The 24,586-nt window shown below is 31.5% G+C and overlaps 1 protein-coding gene across 1 annotated transcript in view; it reads right to left on the bottom strand.

The window, feature by feature from the left end:
* LOC143254093 (uncharacterized) overlaps positions 1 to 24,586 on the bottom strand; it is a 31,830-nt gene that overhangs the window by 6,678 nt on the left and 566 nt on the right. Inside the window, exons 2-8 of the mRNA XM_076508867.1 lie at positions 15,192 to 15,282; positions 8,345 to 8,528; positions 7,130 to 7,189; positions 5,334 to 5,387; positions 2,585 to 2,668; positions 1,303 to 1,360; positions 303 to 367 (exon numbers count right to left, since the gene is read on the bottom strand). Of these exons, the coding sequence (XP_076364982.1) occupies positions 303 to 367; positions 1,303 to 1,360; positions 2,585 to 2,668; positions 5,334 to 5,387; positions 7,130 to 7,189; positions 8,345 to 8,528; positions 15,192 to 15,282 (596 nt within the window). The remainder of the gene's footprint in view (positions 1 to 302; positions 368 to 1,302; positions 1,361 to 2,584; positions 2,669 to 5,333; positions 5,388 to 7,129; positions 7,190 to 8,344; positions 8,529 to 15,191; positions 15,283 to 24,586) is intronic.

Here is a 24,586-nt window from a genome sequence, read left to right on the forward strand (position 1 = left end):
AGCTGAACCCACAACAAAGAGGCAAGGAAAAGCTCACAATGCTCTTCCTTGATTTACTGTAACTTTGAAATTGAACGGCCAAGCACATTTTCAGTGTTCGTAATTGTGATCTCAAAACACTATTTTAGCTTACTTTTTCCAGTCTAATAACTAACAATCTGACCAGTGACTTGAACACTATGCTTGGGCAAACTTGACTGTGTCACAGTAATGTTTGTTAAAGAACAATTAAATTTAGTACATATATGTACTCCCTTGCTGATACTTTTTTTGATGTAAACCAAAAACATGTAAAAACAAACCTCATTAGCACCAACAAGCCCTGCTAGTTCTGGAGAGAGAAGACACTTCCTTGTATATGCAGTTTCTGTGTCAGAAAAAAAAACAACAACTCATATTTTCCTGAATAAAAGCTAAATCATCTTTCTACAAATAACAGTGTTTAATAAGACTGAAATGCAAATTTTATGACTGTATAGCAAAAATGTTTAGTGAAACTACACAACTACTCATCACCTTACTTAGTTTTCAAATTGCTTGATTGTTATGGAATTATTCATATAGAAATATCTTAAAAAGAAAAAAGGAATAAAAAAGCTACCAGAGTTAACCTTGAGTGTTTCATGTAATATATGTTATAGCAAAAATTTAACACATAAAACTATGATCTATAACTATCTGCCAGTAAGAAATTGTTTTCAATTTATAAGAACATTATGAAATTACAGCAGAGAAAAATAGAATTCTACCATTCTTACCTTTTAATTAAAGAACATATTAATGTAATGAACAAAATAAAGCTTTTCTTTACAGTGATTTGGCATAGATTACTGTCCATTTGTTTTAATGATAAGTAACACAACAGGTTATATGAGTTATGCCCATCACAGGGAAATGAACCTGCAATTTTAGCATTTTAAGTCCATAAACTAAACTCTATCCTACCAGAGAATGCCAAAGATTGTAATTTTCCCTCATCATGGTTCTCTGGATAAAATTAACATCCTCTACAGGTTTTAACCTAATACATTTTTGTATTAAAAGTACCTTTAAATTCATGTCTTCAGGAGATTAATGCCATTGTCTTCTTGCAGCTTCCTGAAGATTTACCTTGTATGAGAGCAGCACAAACTTTATACTGATGGAAAAGTTTACCTACATACAGTCATATGTATGTTTATATTTAAGATTTGTATAATAATTTTTAAAGAAACTTATTACATAAGGTTGCAAGAATTTGGTCCATAAACTACAGCCTGAGAATATAAGAACAGAACTATACATTTACTCCCTTGAAATTACCTTTTTTTTGTCTGGGTTTGTCGCTTTTCCTTTTTTCTTTAGGTTCTTTTTTACCTGGCTATTAAGAGAGTAAATGTAAAATTAGGCCTGCAAGTAAAATAAATTTACACCACTTGTAGCCTACAACACTGGCTTTGTTGTTAAACTAGGCCAAAGGCTTTTATGATACATAAAAAGTACTTTAACTATAGAAGTTTAGCAAACTTCATTAAATTCAAATGCTGTGAAAAAACTTTACCTATTAAATGACAAAATATGTACCATTAAACTATTAACACATTAAATATTACTTGATTTCCAAACTTGATACAAATGTGCCTCTGAAACCTAACACAAATGTCATAAAAACATCAGTGTTTTGATTTCAAAGCATTTTTGTAGCACACATTTCCAAGCCAAGTGCCCACTAGTCAAAACACTGACCTGAACAGTGTGCAAAAATGATCAAGCTTATTGTTGTAAAGTTTTAGTAACAGTCACTCACCATAAAAAACAAACAAAATTTGCTTATATTAATATTAGCTAACAAACTATCTTCTCTTGAAAACATGTTATATACGACTGTCCTTTTATTTCAGTGGATTTATTTCTCTAGCCCTTTGTTTCTTCCCTTTTACGATATTACAGCATATGACATCAACAACTACAAATGAAGCTCAGCTTTAAAAATATCTAGTTTATGGCTAAAAATGATTGTATAGAAAAGATATTACTATCTATAGCAATGCAGAATAAATAAAATAGTTTGAGCAACTCTAACTTCTTAAAGTACCAGCTATCATTTGCTTCTGTAAGTTAACAAAGGATTCTAATGTAAAGTTTACACTTTGAAACAAACAGATCAGAGATTTTATTTATAGATTTGATGAATGTTTATTTCATTCTTGAAAATGTTTTTGTATTAAATTATGTCTGTTTAAAAGATATAAAACATTTTTTTCTATGACAAAATGCCAAATACTTAAAGTTTACAAATACAGTGACAGCAAACCGTTCCAACAAATTATGGATTTGGAAAAGTTGGCAGGTAGAAACACCAACTATTAAATGGACACTGTTTAAGATTAAATCAAGAAATCCTCATTTGGTAAGGAAAAACAAAATAAACAGACATTGGACTGTTACAGCAAGAACATCAACATTTCTGAAGAAAAATATATGTTAGACACAAATAAGATATTCTAAGTTTTTAATTCATGGGACTGAATGTAAGTAACTAAAAGGAAGTAATTAGTTAGTGCTACATCTAATACAAATGAAAGATGTTTGAACAAAAACGTACAGCTGGCCGTCTTTTTACAGCTCTTCGTCTACTACTCAGTTCTTCTTCTTGTAGCTTTTTAGCATAAGCTTCATCATCAACTTCCTATAATCAGTGAATTATAAAATAAAATAAAGACATTCAAATTAAGTAGTGGAAACCATTTATTTCCAAATGCAAAAGTTTATTTTTATAAAATCTTGATAATAATACAAATATTCCTATAAATCCTTCACAACCCTACCAAAGTTGATGATTGAAGTTGCACTTAAACTATTAGTACACCTTTACGAGTTATTAAGAAGAAATAAGTATTTATGTGATATTATACATAATCATATTAATCATTAATGTAAAAGACACACAATATCCCTATAAAACTTAACTAGTATGTTTATATATATATACATAAAGCAAAAATTATAGAAACACTGTTACTTAGAGAATTGTTAAAGTTCAACTCACAAACCCAAAATATTTCAATTTAGTATGGTAGTCATTCAAGAGGTACACATACAATTAAGTTGGAAACAAATCCTAGTCATAACTTTTCAAATATTTCACACAAAATGAAACATTCATGATCTGCAAGCATAACATAATAAATGAAAAAAAAATTGAATTAAATGCTTGGATCTTGCAGAAATTTTAACCTAAATCTTTATTCTATTATCGAAACTGTTGAAGTCAATTAAATACATCTTTATTAAGATAATAGATTCAATAAAATTAAAAAAAATAATAGACACACAGCATGTATAGACATTAAAATGTGAAAACATGGCTGCTTAATGTTTCAATTATCCATAACTTTAAATGTGAAAAGAGAAAGCTTTTGCTGTTAAATGTGACACATCATAAGATATTTAAAATTTTTGTAATTATATTACAAATTAAGCACTTTTCAAGGATGAAACCAATACATAATTTCAAGTCATAGGTCAAGTCAAACTTATAAAAGGTAAAGCTACAAAAGAAATATATTGTATTACAAATATAAGCATACCAAGCAGAAAGATGTTGATTATAAGTCAGTTGATTTAGTTTTCATTTTTATTTGTTTGTTACTTTAACTGAACGTACACGTGATCGACTCCTTGTTGGAGAAGGAATGTTGAGTACATTACAGATTTACTAGATGAATCTATATAAAATATGGCAAGCTTTTAGTAAAATGTACAAGCCTGTTGTATGCAAAAATTCGTGTCACAAAAGTATAAAAATACTTTTGTCCATTATATATTTTACATATTGTACATGTATAACCTCTAGAACCTCCATAATGCATGAATATGGTTTTGTTCAAAATCCTTATCTATTGTAGCTGGTATTCACTATCCTCTAACATAAACTAATGCTAAATGAACAATATAGGGTAAAATGAATAATTGATAACTTTGACATTAAGTGCACAATACCATGTTAAATGGCTTTATGTAAAGGGTCACAACTGGTGCATTTTTACCTCTACCCGTACACATATGATTAAGTGAAGAATTTTGATTTTTTATTATTCTTCACGTATTTTGTCTAAGTGATTCTGTTCATTATTATAGTGTGAAATTTTACTTCTGTAGTTAGCTCACAACCAAATACTTTATATATTACACACAAACACACATATACAAAAAATAAAGCAAATAGATAAAATTTTAAATCAAAACAAGCATTGTCCAGCAGAAGCCTAAAATATGTTTTTAATAATTTTTCTGAAGTGTTTAATAATAAAAGAATGAACACATTAATCTATGGTTAAACATATGCAACAATATTTGTCTCTTTTCTGTTAATGTTATTTAGTAATTTCAAAATGCTAAGACTGTCGAAGGTTAATTGTACTTCACAAGAATGATGTTTAAGTTATTGTGCTTGTTCTGCCTTTGAAAATACTATTTCCATTTCTGATTGTGCTCACCAATGGTCATGATTAAATACTAAAGCCTGACACTATTATTTCCATTGTAAGAAGAGACACATTTTCAAAAACATGGACATCAGAGTCTAACTCCATGTTTAAGCAGACCAAAGGGACAGGAGCTAATTGGAGCTATACTGGGGTTCCTGGCTGATGTGTAGTAAAATGGAACTATTGTGTCTGCAGTGTCTTTGTTCGTCATTCCTATCTAAGCAGCCTTTCAATTTTAATATGTAGCTTTAAATCTTTATATTTCTAATAAATAATACAAGGAGATATACCCAGCTTCATGACAATGGCATTTTAAATTGGAAAGTTTTTTTTTTTTTTTTAAATTGTCTTGCAGTAAACTTTTGGAGCCTACTGTTGTCCTAAATATTCTTATCTGGCATTTGTGCAATTCCATGGAGAACATTTAAGGTTACTTCCCTCCAATACCATGTCCTGTAGCCCAATGTCATTTTATGGTCTTATTAAAAAAAAATCCTTCATCAGAAATGTTTGCAGTTTTATGTTCCAGTCATAAATGCGACAGCAGTGCATTGTTAAAATGGTGGGATTTTGCCATGTTCAGAAAATAAAGATACTAAATATATTACCCATCACTTCCTATCTGTGATGGCATGTGAATAAATCATTCTTACTATGTGCAATCAACTCTACATATATCACCAAGGTAATCATCCTTTTTATTTTATATTTCTATTATACTACTATGATAAAAAAGCCTTTTTTTTTAAACAAAGATTTTTAGTTGCAAAAAGAAAGTGTCCTTTAGTATTTTTTTATTCCACTTATAATACATTTTCATCTTAACTCCAACCATTTCAGAAAAAAAAAAAGCTGAACACTTACTGAATCACTATTATCAACCTTTCTCCGTGGTGGTGGTGCCTTCTTATTTTTTGACTTTAAGATGCAAAAATACAGATATACTTTATTACATGTTTATTATAATGATAAAACATTTTCTGGTATCATAACTTTCTTGCAAATATTTTAATTTTTTGTTGTACTCTAACAGAACCTAGCAATGTTTTTTTTTTAGAATTACATAAAAATCATCAACTTTTCTTGACCACAAGTAAATGTTGAATTATATATACATTTTGCCAATTTGAAAGTCTTACTTTACAATGAAACTACTGATATATCGAAAGCATTAAAGTCTACTCTCTTACTAAAGTGTAAGAATGAATAAATGAAGGACTCATTCTATAACTGTCTTAGCCTAAAAATGTATTCAGTATTCCTCTAAATTTGTAATAGATAGATAAAAACAAAATGATAATAATCAATTATTATAATACAATTAATAACTAATGTTGTATAAATATTAATATTATTTCTCTGTGTAGTTTCACTTATAAAAAAACAAATGTAATTTACCTACAGAAAAATACTTTTTAAATTAATTTTATTGATTATTTATACAAAAGCACAAAAACAATATATATATTAAATTTGATTTACAAAGAAAAATTTATAATTTGATAAGAGTTGGTTTGTTTTGAATTTCATGCAAAGTTACACAAAGGCTATCTATGATAGTCATCACTAATTTAGCAGTGAAAAACTAGAGAGTTGGTTGGTTGATTTAATGTCTTATGGAACAAAGCAGCTAGGCTATCTGTGCCAAACGTTCAAAACGTTTAGAGGGAAGGCAGCTAGACATCATCACTCATCATCAACACTCGAGCTACTCTTTTACCAAAGAATAGTGGGAATGAGTGTCACATTTTAATGCCCCCACAGCTGAAAGTACAAGCATGTTTTGTGGGATGGGGATTCAAACCTATGACACTCAGACTATAAGTCAAACACCCTAACCATCTTGACATCCTAGGTCAATTTTACAAGAAAAAGAAGGAATTCACATATACATACACAAACACACACATACAATAAAGCAAATTTATCTTATCTGCATAAAACTGTATGAAAACAACTTTTAAAACAGATTTACACCCCAACTTTGATTGGAAAAGAATTTTTTTTTTTTCATTAATGGATTTTGCAGGTGTTTAAATATTACAGATCTATCAACCTACTGGTGTTCAAAGTTTGTTTGTGCTCATATATGTGACACATTTTAGGTTACTTGTATTGGTAAAATGATACATTATTTGAATTAAGAATTCATGAGTATAACAGTATTTTGTTAAGAACATTGAGGTAAGGGGGCATTTCTAACCCCATTATTAACGTGAAAACACAAACCATATTTTCTCTGACAATAACATAAAAAAATGAACCCTAGAAAATTACAACCAGTTTTTCTCAAAGAAACATTTTCTGAAATAAGCTCCATTAAATACAATAAGCCATGTATTGTACATATTATCTATCTCCACTTTGCATTTTCACTTGTTTACACTTTACACGTACAAACTGTAATTAAAACTATCTCAACTGTTTAAAACTTTCTTTTTAATTTTCACTTTCATATTATCAGTGGAAAAATGCTGTTCAACTATAAATACATATTTAAAAAGTATACAAATGAAATTAAAAATAAAGAATATGCCACAATTTAAGTTTTACCACTGTTATAATGGCATCATCAATAGAAGTTTGGGTGCTATCTAATGATTACAATTTGGATCATTTGAACATTTAAATTACAAACAGAACAATATATGATGCAATACCTCAGTAGGCTTTTTTGTGGAATTTGAAGATTTTTTTTTTGGTGGTGGAGACTCATCGTCCTAAAAGAAATGCATTTTTTAAAATAAAACTTTAATAAGATAAATTCTGGATCTAGTTATTTAACTAGTAAGACATAGATAATGACACAAAAAACTGATATAAGTACATTAATATATACATTCAAATACTAACACATTATAGCTGGCATAAATTTTAAAAGGTTTTATCTAGGCTCTGAAGCTTTTAATAGTGTGACTTTTCTTTTAAACCTTCTTTTAGAAGCTGGTATATACAATTAGAGTATATGTTTTATTACATGCCCACAAAGATTAATCCATAAAAACTACTTTGGGTACTTTAGTTCTGATGTACAGAAAAGGAATATATAAAGAATATATAAAATATCTGCAGTAGTGTGCAGATACTTGATTACATATAGATAGATATGCAGGGTGTCCCAAAATGAATATACCAAAAATAAAGTTCAATAACATTTGCATTATTTGAAATAACAAAATTCAAAAAATGTTCTGACAGACTATAAGTTTAATTATTATATGCTTCTACATCTTTCATCATTTACTATAATCAATCTAATTTTCCATTGAAATTTTGAGATTAACTTTTCCAATACATTTGTAGGAATTGAAAAGACAACATTAAAGCATCCTGGATAGAGATTTAATTCCTCGAGATTCCTTGATTTGTCATGGTAGTCTTTTGTTTTCAAAAACCCCAAATATAAAAGTCTGAAGGGATGAACTAGGGATCACTTTAGGAATTGTAATTTTACTCAAAAGCAAGGTCAGTTATGAAATCTTTAATAAAACATGTTTATAAATAATAATGAAAATAATATAAATAATAACAATAAACTTAAATAAAATTTACAAGTTTTCAGAAGATATTTTGCTTTGAATTTTATTTTTGTCCCAAACAAGAAATGTTATTCAACTTTCTTTTTGGTATATTTATTTGGGACAATAAATAAAAAGAGTTTGCTGCAGTAAACCTAGTACACAATAACTGTACGTAGGCATTTTGTTTACATGTATATAATTATTTGTACATATAAATCTTAGTACTTCATTACACACATTGATATATAAGTATTTTGTATCCTAAAATTAGATATCTGAAAGTGCTCATAAACTGCAAAAGGATTTTCAAACGAACAGAGCACAAAAAATATCTGAAACTGATATCAATCCTACTTCACTGTCTGATCCAGATTCCTCTCTAGAACTAGAATCTTTGGATTCAGAGGCTGAACCATCCTGTTTATTTTCTTCATCTGATTCAGCAGTCTCATGATTGCTCTCTTTGTCTGAATCTGCTGTTTCCTCCTGAGAACTGGCTGTGATCATTTCCATCAACATGCTGTCTATTTCTTTTTTCCTGTTTTATTAAAAAAGAGAAGATTACAGCTATTTGCTGCAGGCAACCAAATCTCTAGGAAACATCATGCTTACACAAGAAAAAAGGAAAAAAAAAGGATAGAGGTAATCTTTACTTCCACTGACCTTTTAAGTGCTCTCTTGCCTCTTTTTTTTTGAATAACAAACATATTACAAAAGCTTTTAGCAGATATGTGCAACTCATATTGTACAACTGCCAGGATAGCAATTTGTAATGTTATACTTTATCCATTGAACAATAATTTCTTTAGCACTGTTCATTCTTTTGTCAAAACAAACATCCCAGTTCTCTTTCTAGAGAGCCATGCAAGTTCCTGAAAATCCTAAAATATAGAAGGCTAAGAACATAGATATACGAAAATTTATAAATGTATATTTATAAACTACAAACCTATATTACAAATATTCATCTCTTCAGTTACACACATTAAGTGAATGCAACAATATTATTATATAGGTTTTGTTTACTGTAAGACCCCAGTAAAAGTTTTAATATCAGTTCTTGGTATAATATGAGAAATAATAAAATAAAAACCTTGCTCAAAATAACAAAACTGGAAATACAGTATTTTCCTACACAAGCAGTGATGCAGTAGGATCAGAAGGCTGCTTCTGTTATTTCTTTTGTGATTCACATACATACATATAATCGTACAATAAACTTAATTTGCAGGTATTTTATAATATTTAATTTAAAAGGATGAAACACTGTATTTAAAACACAAAATAATTCTGTTTAAGGTGATAACTCACAAATGTACTAAAGTAATACACCTATAAATCTTTTACATTGTGGGGATACTACACAAATAAACTACAGATAATATGTTCACTGTATTTTTAGAACTCAGATATACATAGTTTATATAAACTTGGTAAGCAGCTGGTAAATATAAACAAATTAAATGTCTGAAATGCAGTCCACGTATTATTCAAGGGCAAGAAATTGATTAAACTTAGTCAGTAGTCTAGCACAAAACATTTTACTACTACATTATTGCATAAATAAAAACAAACAAACTGCAATAACACATTATGTATTATGTGGACTGGACTTTCCTAGCATTTTCTTCCTTGGATGAGAAGTTTATTTTTCAAAATTTCATCATCTCTGTTTCTCCATTAAAATACTTTATAAGTTCTTATCTCAATTCATATTTCAAAAATGTTTAGTAATAAAATTTAACTATCATGTGTGGATAAGTGCATCCCACCCTAAAGGAAAAAATAAAAATAAACAACTATAATACTAACATTTATGAATATCCTTAAATTTTTCTAAGCATAATACAGCAATTGTAGTTCCAAGGAAGTCAAAATTGTATCAAATAAAACTGTTAATTTGAACATTGTGATTTTAATATGCATGAAGTTGTACTGATTTTAGCCTATTTCTGTTTCTCAACCCCCACTGTCAAAAGGTGGTGTAACTGCTTATATTTCAGCTTTCAAAAGTCATATTCTAGTGATCTGAAGTTATAATTTTCTTATATGGTAAATCTACTTCCAATAGAAGATTAGCTATTCCCATTTAGTGCTGTCACCTATATGCAAAATATTTCTTTACAAATGCCATAATCCTTTCACCCCCAGTGGAATTGTAAGATTCCAACATGTTTTCATGCAAATAACCATGTATCACACCCTTGTCAACAGACACTTGACATGTTCATGAGATTCAACTCCCACTACACTCTTCTATTGAAATATCACTTCAAACGTTTTCCAGAAGATTTCAGCACTGGAGAAAAGCAGAGAGGAAAGGTAGAAAGTGTGAGAGAAGTTACATATCTATTAGAAATACATTTTTAATAGAAGTAAATTAAAACTTCCAAAGCAGTGCTTACCTCTTCTCACAAGATTAGTTACATTGTAGGATACCCCCAAAAATGAGAGATTCAGATCCAAAGAGAGAAACTGTATCTTTTCTGAGCCAGGTGCATTCTTAGCCAATTTGTGTAATGGATACAGAAAATTAATGGAGCACATCCAAGAAAGAACATGGCAGGAAACTGATCCTGACGAAAGTAAAATATTGTAATTCCATTCCACAGTGAGAAAGGTAGATAAACAAGGATGTGTCCCTGGGTGTAGAGTAGTTAGGGTGCAACGAACTGTACTCAGTAAGTCAAGGACATCCAAAATATCCTTGTGGGATACTGACAAAGGCACAAGGATATGATAAGGATCATATCATATTCACCTCAATCTCAAGAACCAGAAATTAAGAACCACTCTTATTCCTGGATATGACACATGCAATCAACTTCTTCAACTAGTGCACAGACCAGGCCATCCAAATAGCAAGAACATACCAGTACAAAGAGAATGAGGCATAGTCATGGAGAGAACTGTAGCAGTCCCATGTACCAGCACTGTGGTCCACAATACAGATGGAGGAAATCGAGAAGAGAGATACCTCGGATGTACATGACTTATTATGACTGATTCACTCTAACTCAGAATCTCCTCACAGGGTACTGACATCCAAATGAGGGTAGGATGAGGGCTTGCAATGGAAGGGGTGAACTGCATTCTGATGTTTCACTCTGTTGTATTGGTTATCACAAAGAAGAAGTATGAAACACCATTTACACCTGCAGAACACCACTTCTCTACTCTGTAGCTGCACAGTTATTGTACTGAATACATTTGGTAGGGTGCCTCCATGGTCAAGCATGCTAGTAGTTTGGAAACGGAAAGCAGTATACACTCCCAAACACCACTTGAAAAAAGAAGGGTGACAGTGCAATGGATGACCACAAAACCTTATTTTGAAAAGCTAACCATACTAAGTTATTCACTCTAGGTATGGCAGGGATGGACAGCAATCCATTTCTGTTTACCCATGTAGACCATAAGTTATACAGTCCAGGACAGGCATGTCTATGAAGTAAAATACTGCAAGATCATTCACCATCAAGCAATCTCGTGGAGCACCCCACCTCCACAGTGAATGTGCAAAGCCATGGAAGATAAAGCACAAGTCAATATGGCTGGACAGTGCATATTTTATGTTAGAGAATACCTGGTCAGGCAACAGGCACCACTTACCACAGAGCAGGAAACATGTGAAAAACCTTTGAAAGCAAAAAAGTATTAATAAAAAACTTACCAGTTAGAATCCCATGACAGTCTGGACAAAGAGGAAACCATTATATGACAGAAATAATGAGAAATGAAGGTACTGTGGATAGTCAACATGCTGGACTGTAGAACCTCCTCTACTAGATGACTCTACTATATGACAGAAATAATGAGAAATGAAGGTACTGTTAATAGTCAACATGCTGGATTGCAGAATCTCCTCTAATGGATGACAAAGATGAAAAGCAAGGGAAAATGTGAGGTGCCAGATTTGGTGAGAGGAAATAAGGGTTGAAGAGCTAGGTGAGAAAGTTTGCCACATGAACCATTGCAGGATTGTCAGAGAGAAAGCCCTGGTAGCAGATCAATAGTGGAATAACTTCTACTTGTGTTGGTACACTTCCATGGAAGATCAATGGATGGAATTAGCTAACAAGGAAGCAACTCACTGTATGAAACCAGATTATCTTGCCAAGGAGTGGACAATGGACAGGTGTGAAGATGCAGGACATGGGATCAAGTTGATAAAGAAGGGAGGGAAAATGCAGAAGAGGGATATGGAGGAGAGAGGCAGTCATTGTAACCTTGGAAAACATGGCTGGGACAGCTAATAGGGAGCAGTCAGAAGGATTCAACAAGAAGTGAAGTAGACAAGAGAAAACATTCAATGAAGTAATCAGATGGGTAGGTACACATAATGAAACTTGTGACTAATCTTGGCTGAAAACTTCCACTGCCAGGGCCTGTGGCTGAGGTACAAGCAACCAAAAGAGATGTAACTTGATATTGAGACCTGCAGCAAAGGCATTCACTTGGGGAGAAACCCCACTAATAGTAAAGAACCCTGACACCAAGGGGATCTGATGTCCACTCCATGGTATGTATCAGGTTGAGGCATGAAAGATGAATTGTAACCAAATTGAAAGCACCTGGCACATGACCTGCAATAAGGGAAATGAGATGTGCTTGGGCTCAGTATGCTAGATTCAATGTTCAAAAACACAGTTCTCTGAACTGAGTGCCCTTTTGGTAATTGATACATGCCACCACCATAGAATTGTCAGAATGAAATGATGCAATGCCTAATGAATGACTAGAAGTTTGAGAATGCTAATATGTAAAGTTCTTTCAGCTGCAGACTAATAGCTTGACAGTTTCTAGTGGTTACTCCATGCCTTCCATACATGGAGGGATGTATCTACGAAAATATGTAGATCCAGATGCTACTGCACACTGAGTTGTGGGCTTTGTCCAGTCATCAGGGAAGGAGGAAAGTAAATGTGGGTGGACAAGAGATCACAAGCAAGGCTCCATTATTCATGAAGCACAGACTGAAGGGATCTCATATGGGCACAACTGAAAGAGATCAGTGATGCCATGAATGGGCAAATCTCCAAAATTAATAGAACCTTATGAGAAGTAAGTAACTGAGCCAAGAGGATGTGGTGAACCAAAAGTTTCATTGAATGAAGTCATAAAGGAATAAACAGTGTTCAATTGATATTTGTGTTGAAAAAAAAAATACTCAAATGGACTAAATATTGAATGGGACTGAGGAAGGACTTCTACAATTTGATCAAAATCAGCCCACCTGAGCCACCTCAGAAGGAAGATGCTAAGTATGAGCAGCTGATTCCAGTTCCTAATGGGCCAGAAAAAGCTAGTCGTTCAGGTGATAATGAAATCACAGCCCCAAAGCATGGATATAACTTGCACAATCATGGACTATCTGACAAAACATGTATGGTGCTGAGACAAATTCGAAGGAAAGGGCCCAAAACTGATAAACCACCAGGAGGTGGACAAATTGAAGATAAAAATAAGACTGAAATGATCCACAACCTTGGAAAAAAATGCCTTTTTATGGGTGAGAAAAGACTCCATATGATGAACAAACTTTGGCAGTGATATGAAGCAGCTGAAGCAAGATAAATTGATTACCAGTTGCTAATGCCTTGGAAGGATGGGAAATAGGTTCAACTGCCCTGTTCCTGAACTGCTTATGACAGATGCTGACTGGTTACGGGAGCTTGAGGAGGGAAGAAAGTGGAGAAAGAAACTCTATAACATATCCTTCTGACAAAACCTAAAGTACCCATTGATCACCAATGAAGGACTCCAACAATAAAAAACAGTACCCTGAGTAGAAGGAACAGGTAAGAGTTGGGAAAGAGAGGAACAGGAAATTGAAACTTGTGATGCTCTGACTGAGACAAATGGGCTACAATTTTCATAGGGGTGGACTGTCACCTAAGAATCGATAGTTTCTGGGACAGTATCAAAGATGTAATGTGTTGAGAAATTAAGTTATATGTCGAGGATAAAAGAATCCAGCCGATATAGCATCACAATCTATATTGTTCCAACGATAAAGAAATCATGTACGTAATGCCTGAGCCAAAGCCAATATGTGGGTTAAAGTGGGGGAGAAAAGGCCAAGTGTATCTGCAGGATTTCTGTGGAGAGCCTCAGATAGGAAGTATGAAAGAAAGATACCATGAGAAGTTGGTAGGAGTAAGATGCATATAAGAATATTAGACATGGGTAAGACTGATATTTGATTTGGGAGCCATAATCCCAACAGGTAACAAGGAACCAAACAACTGCTGGTCTGTAAAGTTTGCATGATGGTAAGAAAGGGAGTACAGATCAAAAGTCCTTGGGGGAGGGAGACATGCTAATCCACTCACTTAACTGATCAGCATGATCCCAAATATCAGGGAAGGAAGTGAAAAACCAAAAAGGTTGAGAGGAGATAAGTACTGTATCAGAAACTCTTCTGCTGTTATTTTAATTGTACAAGTGAATGTGCTTCTAGTTTTGTGGATATTCACAAAGAAAACAGAATAATGTGATAACAGTTTAGTTTGGCAATATGTTGCTAGAAAAGTGATTACTGTCACAGTTACAGTCCTGATTTATTTTTTAAAGCTTGGTTTATCATTTTATACTTTATTTGAATTATCATGTTGCAGTATAAAATCAAAAGAAATATCTTCCATGAAACAAGATGAGAAAGGTTGTAAGTCATTTTGGATGTGACTGCATCAAGTTTTGACAAAAAGCAGAGATATTATTGAAATGTAAAAATTGTGTTTTGATTATTTCTATATGTACACACACACACACACACAATGTATATAAATTGAATTTAAAAGTTACTACATACATTAAATGAAACAATTTTAATTTGAAATTCTAACAAAGGCTGTTGGCTTGCATATAATCTCGGAACAATACATTTTTATTGTATTCTAGTAATCTTAAAAACAATAAGACTTGCAATGTTTTTCAAATAAAAACAAAAGAAACAAAATTAACAGTCTTACAAAATCAAAACCTAATATGAAAATTTTCACAAAAATGAAGGACGAGATAAAAGTCAGCAACTGATTTTACAATTAAGACTGCCATTTTTACCTGGTCATGTCAAGCCTCTAGCTAATTTGTATATAATTTTACAAATTATACACACACACACATATATATATATATATACGTCTCTAATTGTAAACACTATAATTTTAAAAATTGAGTGAAAAAAATCGTTTTTCACCTGTCTGTTAAATCAGTTCCAAACTTTTCTTCTAGCTGCTTTCGGGCTTTTTTAGAAGACAATGTGTTGAGATCTGCACCTTTAAGGATTCCTAAAAAACAAATCTTCCTTAAAAATTGTACTTTGACCTAAAAAAAATTGATGTGTACAAAACTTTTCAAAAAATGTTTTCGTTTCCTAAACTACTGTATTCTTTTGGTACCCATTACACTTAATTTTCTTTATCTTTGAAAAATTATTAGGCTTACGTAGTTAATTGCCAATGGCATTACAAATTTAAAATTAACACTTTGGTTTATGGAAATAATTAATAGTGGAAATCAAAATGAAATAAATAAATCATTACAAAAAGTCAGAGCTAACAATTTTAGAAGAAGGAAAGCCAAATATCAGTCAATATCCAAACTCCACTGCTTCTTATTCTCAACTTTACTTAAAGTAGCCCTAACATACACAAATTTCAATCTGTTCAACACTTCCATTGAAACTTTTGTGTGGTTCTTTAATCAACAGAAATATAAACTTAGAAATATGTTTAGAGAGGTAAAATATCAATACTGAATGAATCAACATCTTCAAATACTATATATATTTATGTAATTTCACACTGTAAAAAATGCCTTTAACCCTACACTCAGTATTTTTGTATATACATGAATAACACATTAAAAACTAACAATGCATATAGATTTGTTAAGATTTATTGTATTGGTGCTAAATTGTTAGCTTACTTTATGAATTTTATGCACACCTTATACAATTCATACATTATTTCCAATTAGCAAATGTTTTAAAAATACTTTTTCATATAATTGTTTTTTCTCTGTAATTTTCTTACATAGAGTTTGGAGTTTGATTTATTAATTGAGCTTGTTCTATTACAAATAATTATCCCATTATCATTTACACGTAGCTGGTGATATTAAAACTAAACAATTACTACAAATATTAATATGAACTCAACATTCTTAAAATATAAACTGTATGATTTCTTATCAAAACTGTGGTTATACAGGAATGGCAATGTTAGACAGCTCGTGTACATTATAAAAGTTTAAAGTGAACTGGCATTACAAAAGAACACAAAATATTATTTCATATGTGCCAAATGACTAATGTTTGTCAGTATTGGGGGAATAAGTTTTAAATAATACCACTTTAATTTTGTTATTAACCCTTAAAGTCTGACAAGGTTATAAAAATTAAACATTTTATATATAAACTTGGTTGATTCTGTGCTGTGATAATGCACAGTTACATTTGATATTTGTCAATTTCTTCAAATGAATAAAATCCAATTAAAAATAAAATGTTTTAGTGCAATATCTGTTTAGTTGTATCCTTAAGTTTTAAGATATAACTTTTTAAAAATATTTTAAAGTCTGATACACTACCCAATTGATTGGGGTTTTCCTATTAGAATTTGAATGAATATACATTTGAATGTTTTCAGGAAGGGTATCCAGATTTTCCCGACTTCTACATTGGCTTGTCTGAATGTGTTATTAATTACAAAGATATAGAAAGCTACTTTTGCTCTTTCTTTCTTATGTATGTGGTTCGCATTCTATTATATTTATATTATTAAAATTTATCATACAGGTTTCTTCTTTGTTATGATGAGCTACTGAAGACACATCAGTATTATTCTATTATCAGTTTGTCTATTATGCTAATGAATTATAACATTTGTTGGTTTGTACACTGGTTTCCACCCTCAAATTTTTTTTATAGGTGTTTTTCTTATCCACAAGGTCTTTAGGTGGTTTGGTGTGTACCTACTCTTTGTATTATGTTGTGGCTTTCTGAATACCATTCTGACTTCCTGTTGTTTAAATATCATCTGTATATTTTCATAAACCTCTGACATAAGAAAATATGGCTAAGTCTAATTTTTTTCTGCTTATTCTTGTGGTTAATTTCTTTATGAAATGTTTCAGGTAGTGATGCAGTCTCTTCTAACTTATTAGTTTCTTAGTACTACAAACCTTGTTCATTCTGGAAACTAAACTGTCTACGATGCTTGTCTTTTAAACTTTAGGTTTTTTTGGTTTATACCCAAGGTATTTACCTATATCTGTAAGCTTCTGTGGAACAGGAGTTGTGTGTCTTGGTATCTGTCATATTGAAAAATGGAAGTTTCTTAATTTTCTATTTCTACTAAGTCATATTATGACATGATGTCTTTTCAGGTGGTTTATGATTCTTGAACATTGTCTGTAGTGTGTGTGGCTGCCATACTATATATGCATTATAACATATCAGAACCAAATTTCAGTGCTGAGTGGCTGTTTATAAGCCATTAACTTTCAAATTGTAGAGGATACTGAAATAGGGGTAAAATCATAACTAAATCTGGGTGATAAAATTAATTACCTGCAACCATTAAGTAAACTGATTAGTGTCATGTAAAGTAACTGAATAATTAAAACTATAATTAAATCAATCAAAATCATGAAAATAATTAACTTTTATTCTAAAGGTTATATGGATAACACTAGTTACTATATGGCTAAACCCAATGTATACTAATTAAGAAATATTAAGGAAGGAAATCTAGTGTTTAATTCACAAGTCCAGTGTCCAATGCAAGCAGTTACATAGTGTTTTTGCCTTTGCTAATAAATACTGCATTACGCATCCTGACAAATGCTAATTTCTTAGCTTAAACTCAGTCCATTAGTTAAGTTTAATATTACTCTGTAATTTATTCCTCTTATCCTCCCATTATAAAGCAAACCTATTTAACACTCCTTGCAGAATTTTAAATAGATGTGTAGGATGGTGCTGATGGTTCTTGAGGGGTTAGATAACTTTTTTTCTGTGCTACCAGCTGAGTTACATTTGGTCTTTTTTTTTTTTGTAGTTTGCTGAAGTATTCTTCATTTCTACAGCAATATTCCCCTTGTCTGCTGGTAGAATTGACACGGTGTTATCTTTTGGGTAGCAAGTTAAGAGGTCTGTGGATAAAAGGGATCCCAGGGTAGAATCAGACAATGATATTGATCTTGAAAGGTAGAAGTGAAACTAAATAGCCTGAATTGGAACAAACAGTTGCTCTGGGTACTAAATGAACAGAGGTAAGAGATAGAAGAAAGAGAAATAGGAGAATGTTCACCCTCCTGAGAAGCTGAAGTCTTAGGAAGAAAGGGTTTGTCCAATTAGAGAAGTAAATAAATGTGACTGAACAGAGTGCAAGAAGCGTGAAATGTACAGGTTGTTCCTGGCCTCAAAGCTGCTCCAGAGGGTTCCAGGCTTTGTAGTATTTTTTAGTTAAGTTCCCATGAAACACAGATAAAATATGGCAGTTTATATACATGTCAAAAGGTGAGAAGAAGAAAGTAGGCCTTTAGATAAAGGTGGTATGAAGAACAAGAAGCCAACAGGTCACACAAGACATGTATTTGTGTAAGTGCAACATCACAATAAAGTCCGACTCAGGCAAGGGTGTCAGTGAAGAAAGAAGGATCAGAAAAGAGTCTGGAAAAAAAGAAGGCTACATAAATGGAAAGACTGGAAAAATTCCACATGACAGACAGTTTTACACATGACTAGCATTGAGGCAAACTCAATGAAAATGAATCCATAAGAGAAGATCAACACCTGAAAGCAAAGTCCTGAATTGATTTCCTCACATGTGTATGACCCAAAGTGATTACAGGAAAAGCAGTTCCAGAAAGTAAAAGAACATCTCATGCATGATGAAAATCAGATGTACAAACCTTGGTGATCATACATTTCATAGCTCATAGGCAAAGACTGAGCCTGATTGAGATAAGAGTTGAAGAAAATACCCAGATGTACTAAATACTATGTTATCATGAAAAAGGATTTGGAAATCTTGACAAGCCATTTCAACTGAGCAGCTTTTTGCATAAAAGGAAAAGTTTGAGAGAAGGACACCTCTTGGGAAGGTGCAAGTAGTAGCTAAATGTTCATGTAGAGATGGAATTACAGCTCTGGTCCATAAAGATGGTAAGCAAAGGTCTTCATAACTCAACTGAAGATGTCAGGTGCCAAGACTATATCAAAGAGAAGAGCACAGAATTGAAAAACTTGATTCTGATGGATAAAGTATAGAAAACATCTGGAGGAGGGTGAAATTGGGATGTATAAGACAGTGTCTGACATATCAAATTTGATGATACACAGACTAATTGAAAAAAAAACACCATCAGAGAGAAACAAAAATCTTCACCTGAAGCTGTGGAACAACTAGAAATTGGTTCAGAGACAACTGGTTAATAACTGTAAGCTAGTCCCTGGTCATTTTTTGGACTACAAATGAAACACCCTGAAACAACCAAGTAGTTAAAACTATACTTTTTTACAGTATTTAAGCCTATGAACATATGAAACATTAAATGTTTCAGCTTTCTTTCTGAAAAGCTGAACTGCCATTTTACAATAAACACATGCTTCAAACAAAATAAACCATAGAATTAGGATGTGCTGTAAATAAGTTGTGAAATACTAACGAAAGATGAAGTTTATCACATCTGTCAAGAACAATTAACACTGACTACATATCAGTGAAAATCAAAAGGATTCTCATATAATGTGAGTCTAACTAGAGAGATGTGCAAGTTTAAACAATTGTGATCAGGGATGTTATTTTGAATACAAATGCTTAAGGGTAGTCACTGTGCATGGAGGTAGCATCACCCCAACACTGGTGGTGAACTTTTATTGCTAATAGATATCTTACAATGAAGTTTACATTTCCATTGAAGTTATATTTCTTTACATAATATTCTATATATTTATTAATAACTTTTTTTTTGCATTAACTGAATGTGCATAGGGTTATAATATTGAATATAATTCCAAATTTGTAAAATGTTGCAAGCATTCAACCAACAGTACAAGTGTCGTACACAAAAAATCAGATGCGTCACTGAAGATCTTGTACTACAAATATATTTGCACAATACCATTCATAACACAAGTCAAAGTTCAAGAAGTTTATATGAATAATAAAATAATTTTTCCATTATACAGTTTGCAAATTGCACTTGCATAACCTCAAAGGTCTCTTAAATGTATATCTAAGATTTTGTTCAGTATATCTGTTTAATCTAGCTAGTACTTATTCTTAAGATGAGCTGTTGTGAAATCTGTAATGTAGGGTATTATGTGATGTTGATAAAACTAACATCACATACATAATACTAAACTGAATACCACTCAGTTAAAGGTTGAGACATGTACACTGACCTCCACCCCTGCATATGGTTAATAGAGAAATGGCCTTTTAACTTAAACAGACTATTTTGGTAGTTTATATTCCTTTTTTATAACTAAGTTAGTCAAATTAATAAGACTTTTATAAGCTTCATTTAAATTGTCTTCTCTCCTCTTTCTCAGCTGGTCATTTTTAAAATTCAGGTTCCTTAAAATTCATGGCAAGACAATGCATCTTGATTTGTTACAAGTATAAAAGGTAATAATGCATTTTATTATTTTTTAGTATTCAAATACATTCTTGCATACTTCTCATCTCAAATTATCTAACTTCATAGAAAGAGGATAAAAGTTCTCCAGTCAACTCTCTAAATTTAATAAAATCCAGTAATAGTAAGCCTTTTCAATAACAACAGAATTAATAAGCAGACAAGCTAATAATTAACAAGATGATCAGGAACTTTGCAGATAAGCCCCTTTACTCATTGACACAACATCAACTATAAGAATACAGGTCATATGGATACAAAGGATACAAAGGTGTCCTTGATGAATCAGATGGCCTTCTATTCCTCAATTCTGTCCTATCACTTTATGTCTCTTACATGCAAAGATTATTAAAAGTCTCTAACATAAAAAAATTATTGCAAAGATAGGTATTTGTGTAAAAAAGCTGGGTTTGTTATTTTATACTTCTGTATAGGTATAACAATCCAATCTATTAGTCTAATGCAGAGGTTTCAAAGTTTTGGTTATCAAGCTCCCTTTGGTTGAATTGGGAAAATGTTTCATAATTATGGAAAGACAAAAATGTATTTTTTACTTAGGAATCATCTATAAAATAACTTCCCTGCTGGTTTCTTAATTTAAAAAAAAAGAAGAGAAGAGTATTTGTTAGAGCTTTTGTGTAACAGAACATTAAGATTTATGTAAAAATAAAACCACTACTACAATTTTGAATTCAGTAAATATGAAGGTACCAAAAATTTGCAGACAAAGCAGTTAATTTTCTACTGCAATTTCCTAATATGTACTTGTGAGAAACAGAATTTTCTTCACTTTTGAAGCTTAAGTCCAAATAGAGAAGCAGGATGGACATTGAACCTAATCTCAAGGGTAATAGATAAACATTGTATCTAACATACAGAACTCTTCTCACAAAAACAGATGCACCCATCACACTAAAATTCAAACAGGTAAGTCCATGGTTAATATTAATATTATACTGTTCTTATCTTTTATTTACATTTAATATATTTTGCTCTAAGCATATCATTAAGCATTTAGAAACTACACTTACTTACAAGTTAACAATGTCAGATCTGTTGGTTTGTATTTTTGCATCTATTTTTACAGTTGGTAATACTAATACAAGAAACACCTGACCCAATCTAAGAACAATAGCATTTCCATCCTCAGTATTTCTTAATATTATACAGGGTTATACTACTTTCACAAGCATCCAAACTGGTGCATTCTATTAGCTATTAAGCAAATTAGAATTTTTCCATAGTACTAAAGAGTAGGAAAGTTGGAAGTCATGATATAGCCATCACAGTGATAGTAATAAGAATCAAAATGTCTGGTAGTCTGGAGTTGTAAATCACTGTCTCATGTCACCAAGTGTCCGATTTCCTTAAAAGAGTCTGCAATAGCCACTCATTCATGTAAAAGTGTACATCCTTATTAACTTCAGAACTATTAATCTAAACTCAACATGTTTTCTTGTACAGTAGGCAAATGGATATCTATTAACCCAATATGCACAAGATCCATCCATTGAACCAAATTCATAGTAAGAAAGGAATACTGACTACAATTTGAAATTTACTATGTTTACCTACAAGAAGTATGCTTTTAGTAAAATATAAAAGCTAACTGTACACAAAAAATTAGTTATATATATATATATACACAATTGAACAAGTTTCTTTAGTACATCTTTACATTACTATTCAGTATTTTATCTTATTTAATAACTTTGAAGCCCCTGTCGCACAAAACATGCTTGCCCTTTCAGCCATGGGGGCATTATAATGTGATGGTCAATCCCACTATTTGTTGGTAAAAGAGTAGCCCAGGAGTTAGCAGTGTGTGGTGATGACTAGCTGCCTTCCCTCTAGTTTTACACTACTAAATTAGGGATGGCTAGCACAGATAGCCCTCGTGTAGCTTTGCACAAAATTCAACAAACAAACAAAAACAAAACTTTGAAGCCTTTGCTGCAGACTCTTGAAAAATGACACTTCAATGCAAAAAAACACATTTGTTCCAGCTCTACAAAAATTGCCAAACTGGTTTCTGTCTAGAAAAAGTAATGCATTAAGGAAGTTGGGGGAAGTTATCTGCTTATCATTTTGATATTTGTTATTGATAAAGCTATGAAAATCTAGCATTAGATATCACTTAAGAATTCAATGAACCCAGAACATTTTTCAGAACCTGCTTAAGTTTCCCCTTTTATATATGAAGCATTACTGAAGATATTGGCTTTTTTAAGCACTAATATGGTGCTTTAAACAATGGTTAATACAAAGTTAAATTCTGATTTTATTGATTAAAAACAAACTAGAATTCAATGACTGACAGCTAAGAACATATAATTTTGTGTGGTGGATACATTGTTATAAACTCTTTTTTTACTTTCACTCTCCAAGTCCTTAGCATTCCTGATGTAGTCTTCTATTCAAACTGTTTGCCCATCTCACTCTTGGAACAGTAATATTAGCTTACTGGTTTACCAGTTCTTCTAAATGATAAGTTAATTCATGTAAAAACAATTATATATAATTGTTGTTAAATAAATAATATTATATTATTAATCCTTACAATTCAATTTGCAAATGACTCATGTGAAACAGATTAAAAGATTACACTTCACTAACTTAATCTGGTTTATACCATTATATTTCTTCATGCAATTTCATGATGGAAAAAGTAAACTAACTACTACTGTGTCTGTCACATCTCCAGCTGACTGATAAAACTTATTATTGAATGAAAAATCTTACTGGCAACAGATATAGCATATGGTTGAAATTTGTTATATGTGCTAATTTATCTTACCTTTTAATTTCTTACAATAAATGGTAAATGTGACTTCATGTCAAGTGTACTTAGTTAAAACTAATGCCTTTGTGCATGATCTCTCATTGGATTTTCTTTTTCACTGAATAATTATTAAACACTGGTCAAATGTGTGTCATATAATTAGTTAAAATAGCTAATAATATGACTTAATGACAAGTTTGTATTCATGTTCAAATGCCAACTCTCAAAACTTAGTTTATTGAATATCAGTAGTTCACAAAAGCCTAAAAATAAATTGCAACAAATGAAATATTTACCAAACTTAACATCAATGCTTGTCTTAAACATAAAACTCATCTGAAACCATAAAAAATAACATTAGTGGTAATGTTCTCCTTTTATAATTAGTGTACATTACCAGCAGGAATGTTTCAGGCTAATAAATGTTGCCTTGCTATACAAGTTGCAACTCATAAAATGTTTAAAACAGTGCAAGAAATTTTTAAAAATTTTATTTTTTGTTTCAAAAGTCTATATACATGCATTTTTATGTTTACAGACAGACACTTTGAAATGGCTTAAATGTGTAAGCATATCAATGCTGTGCAGAAAAAATCTTAAGCATGGTAAAATGTTGAAAATACCTAGCATTAGCCTAACAAATAGGCAGTGAGGTCTTAACTTCAGTGTATGAAATTTATCATTGATCATTTTTTTATCTGAAAAATTTATGACACACCCTTTCATATTGAAACTTATTGCAAATTATATGTACAGTCATAATATTTAATATTTATCACTGCATAGAATTACAAAGGAACTGTACTAACAGTAACAAATGGCAAAATAAAAAATATTAAACTGTTTGACAGATACTAACAAATTTATTATTATACATGTGGTTTGCTGGGAGCATGTGTTGTGGGTATGCCATGCATTCTTGCTAAGTAAGTGAAGGTTGAAATTAATAACTTTAAAGCTAAATTGATAAAACACACTGGTAGTATTCAAAATGTGCTGTAGCTGTTAACCTAAGTATCAAGCAGTGATCAGAAATGATGACTAATCAAGCACTGAGGTGTACATACAGCACTTATTACTGAAATTATTATAGACTGAATTTATTCTCCTACTGATGATTATATCATTATAATTTATATTCAATCTTGTATACACTACAA

Source organism: Tachypleus tridentatus, chromosome 1 (genome assembly GCF_004210375.1).
Source record: "Tachypleus tridentatus isolate NWPU-2018 chromosome 1, ASM421037v1, whole genome shotgun sequence".
NCBI classification, from domain to species: Eukaryota; Metazoa; Arthropoda; class Merostomata; order Xiphosura; family Limulidae; genus Tachypleus; species Tachypleus tridentatus.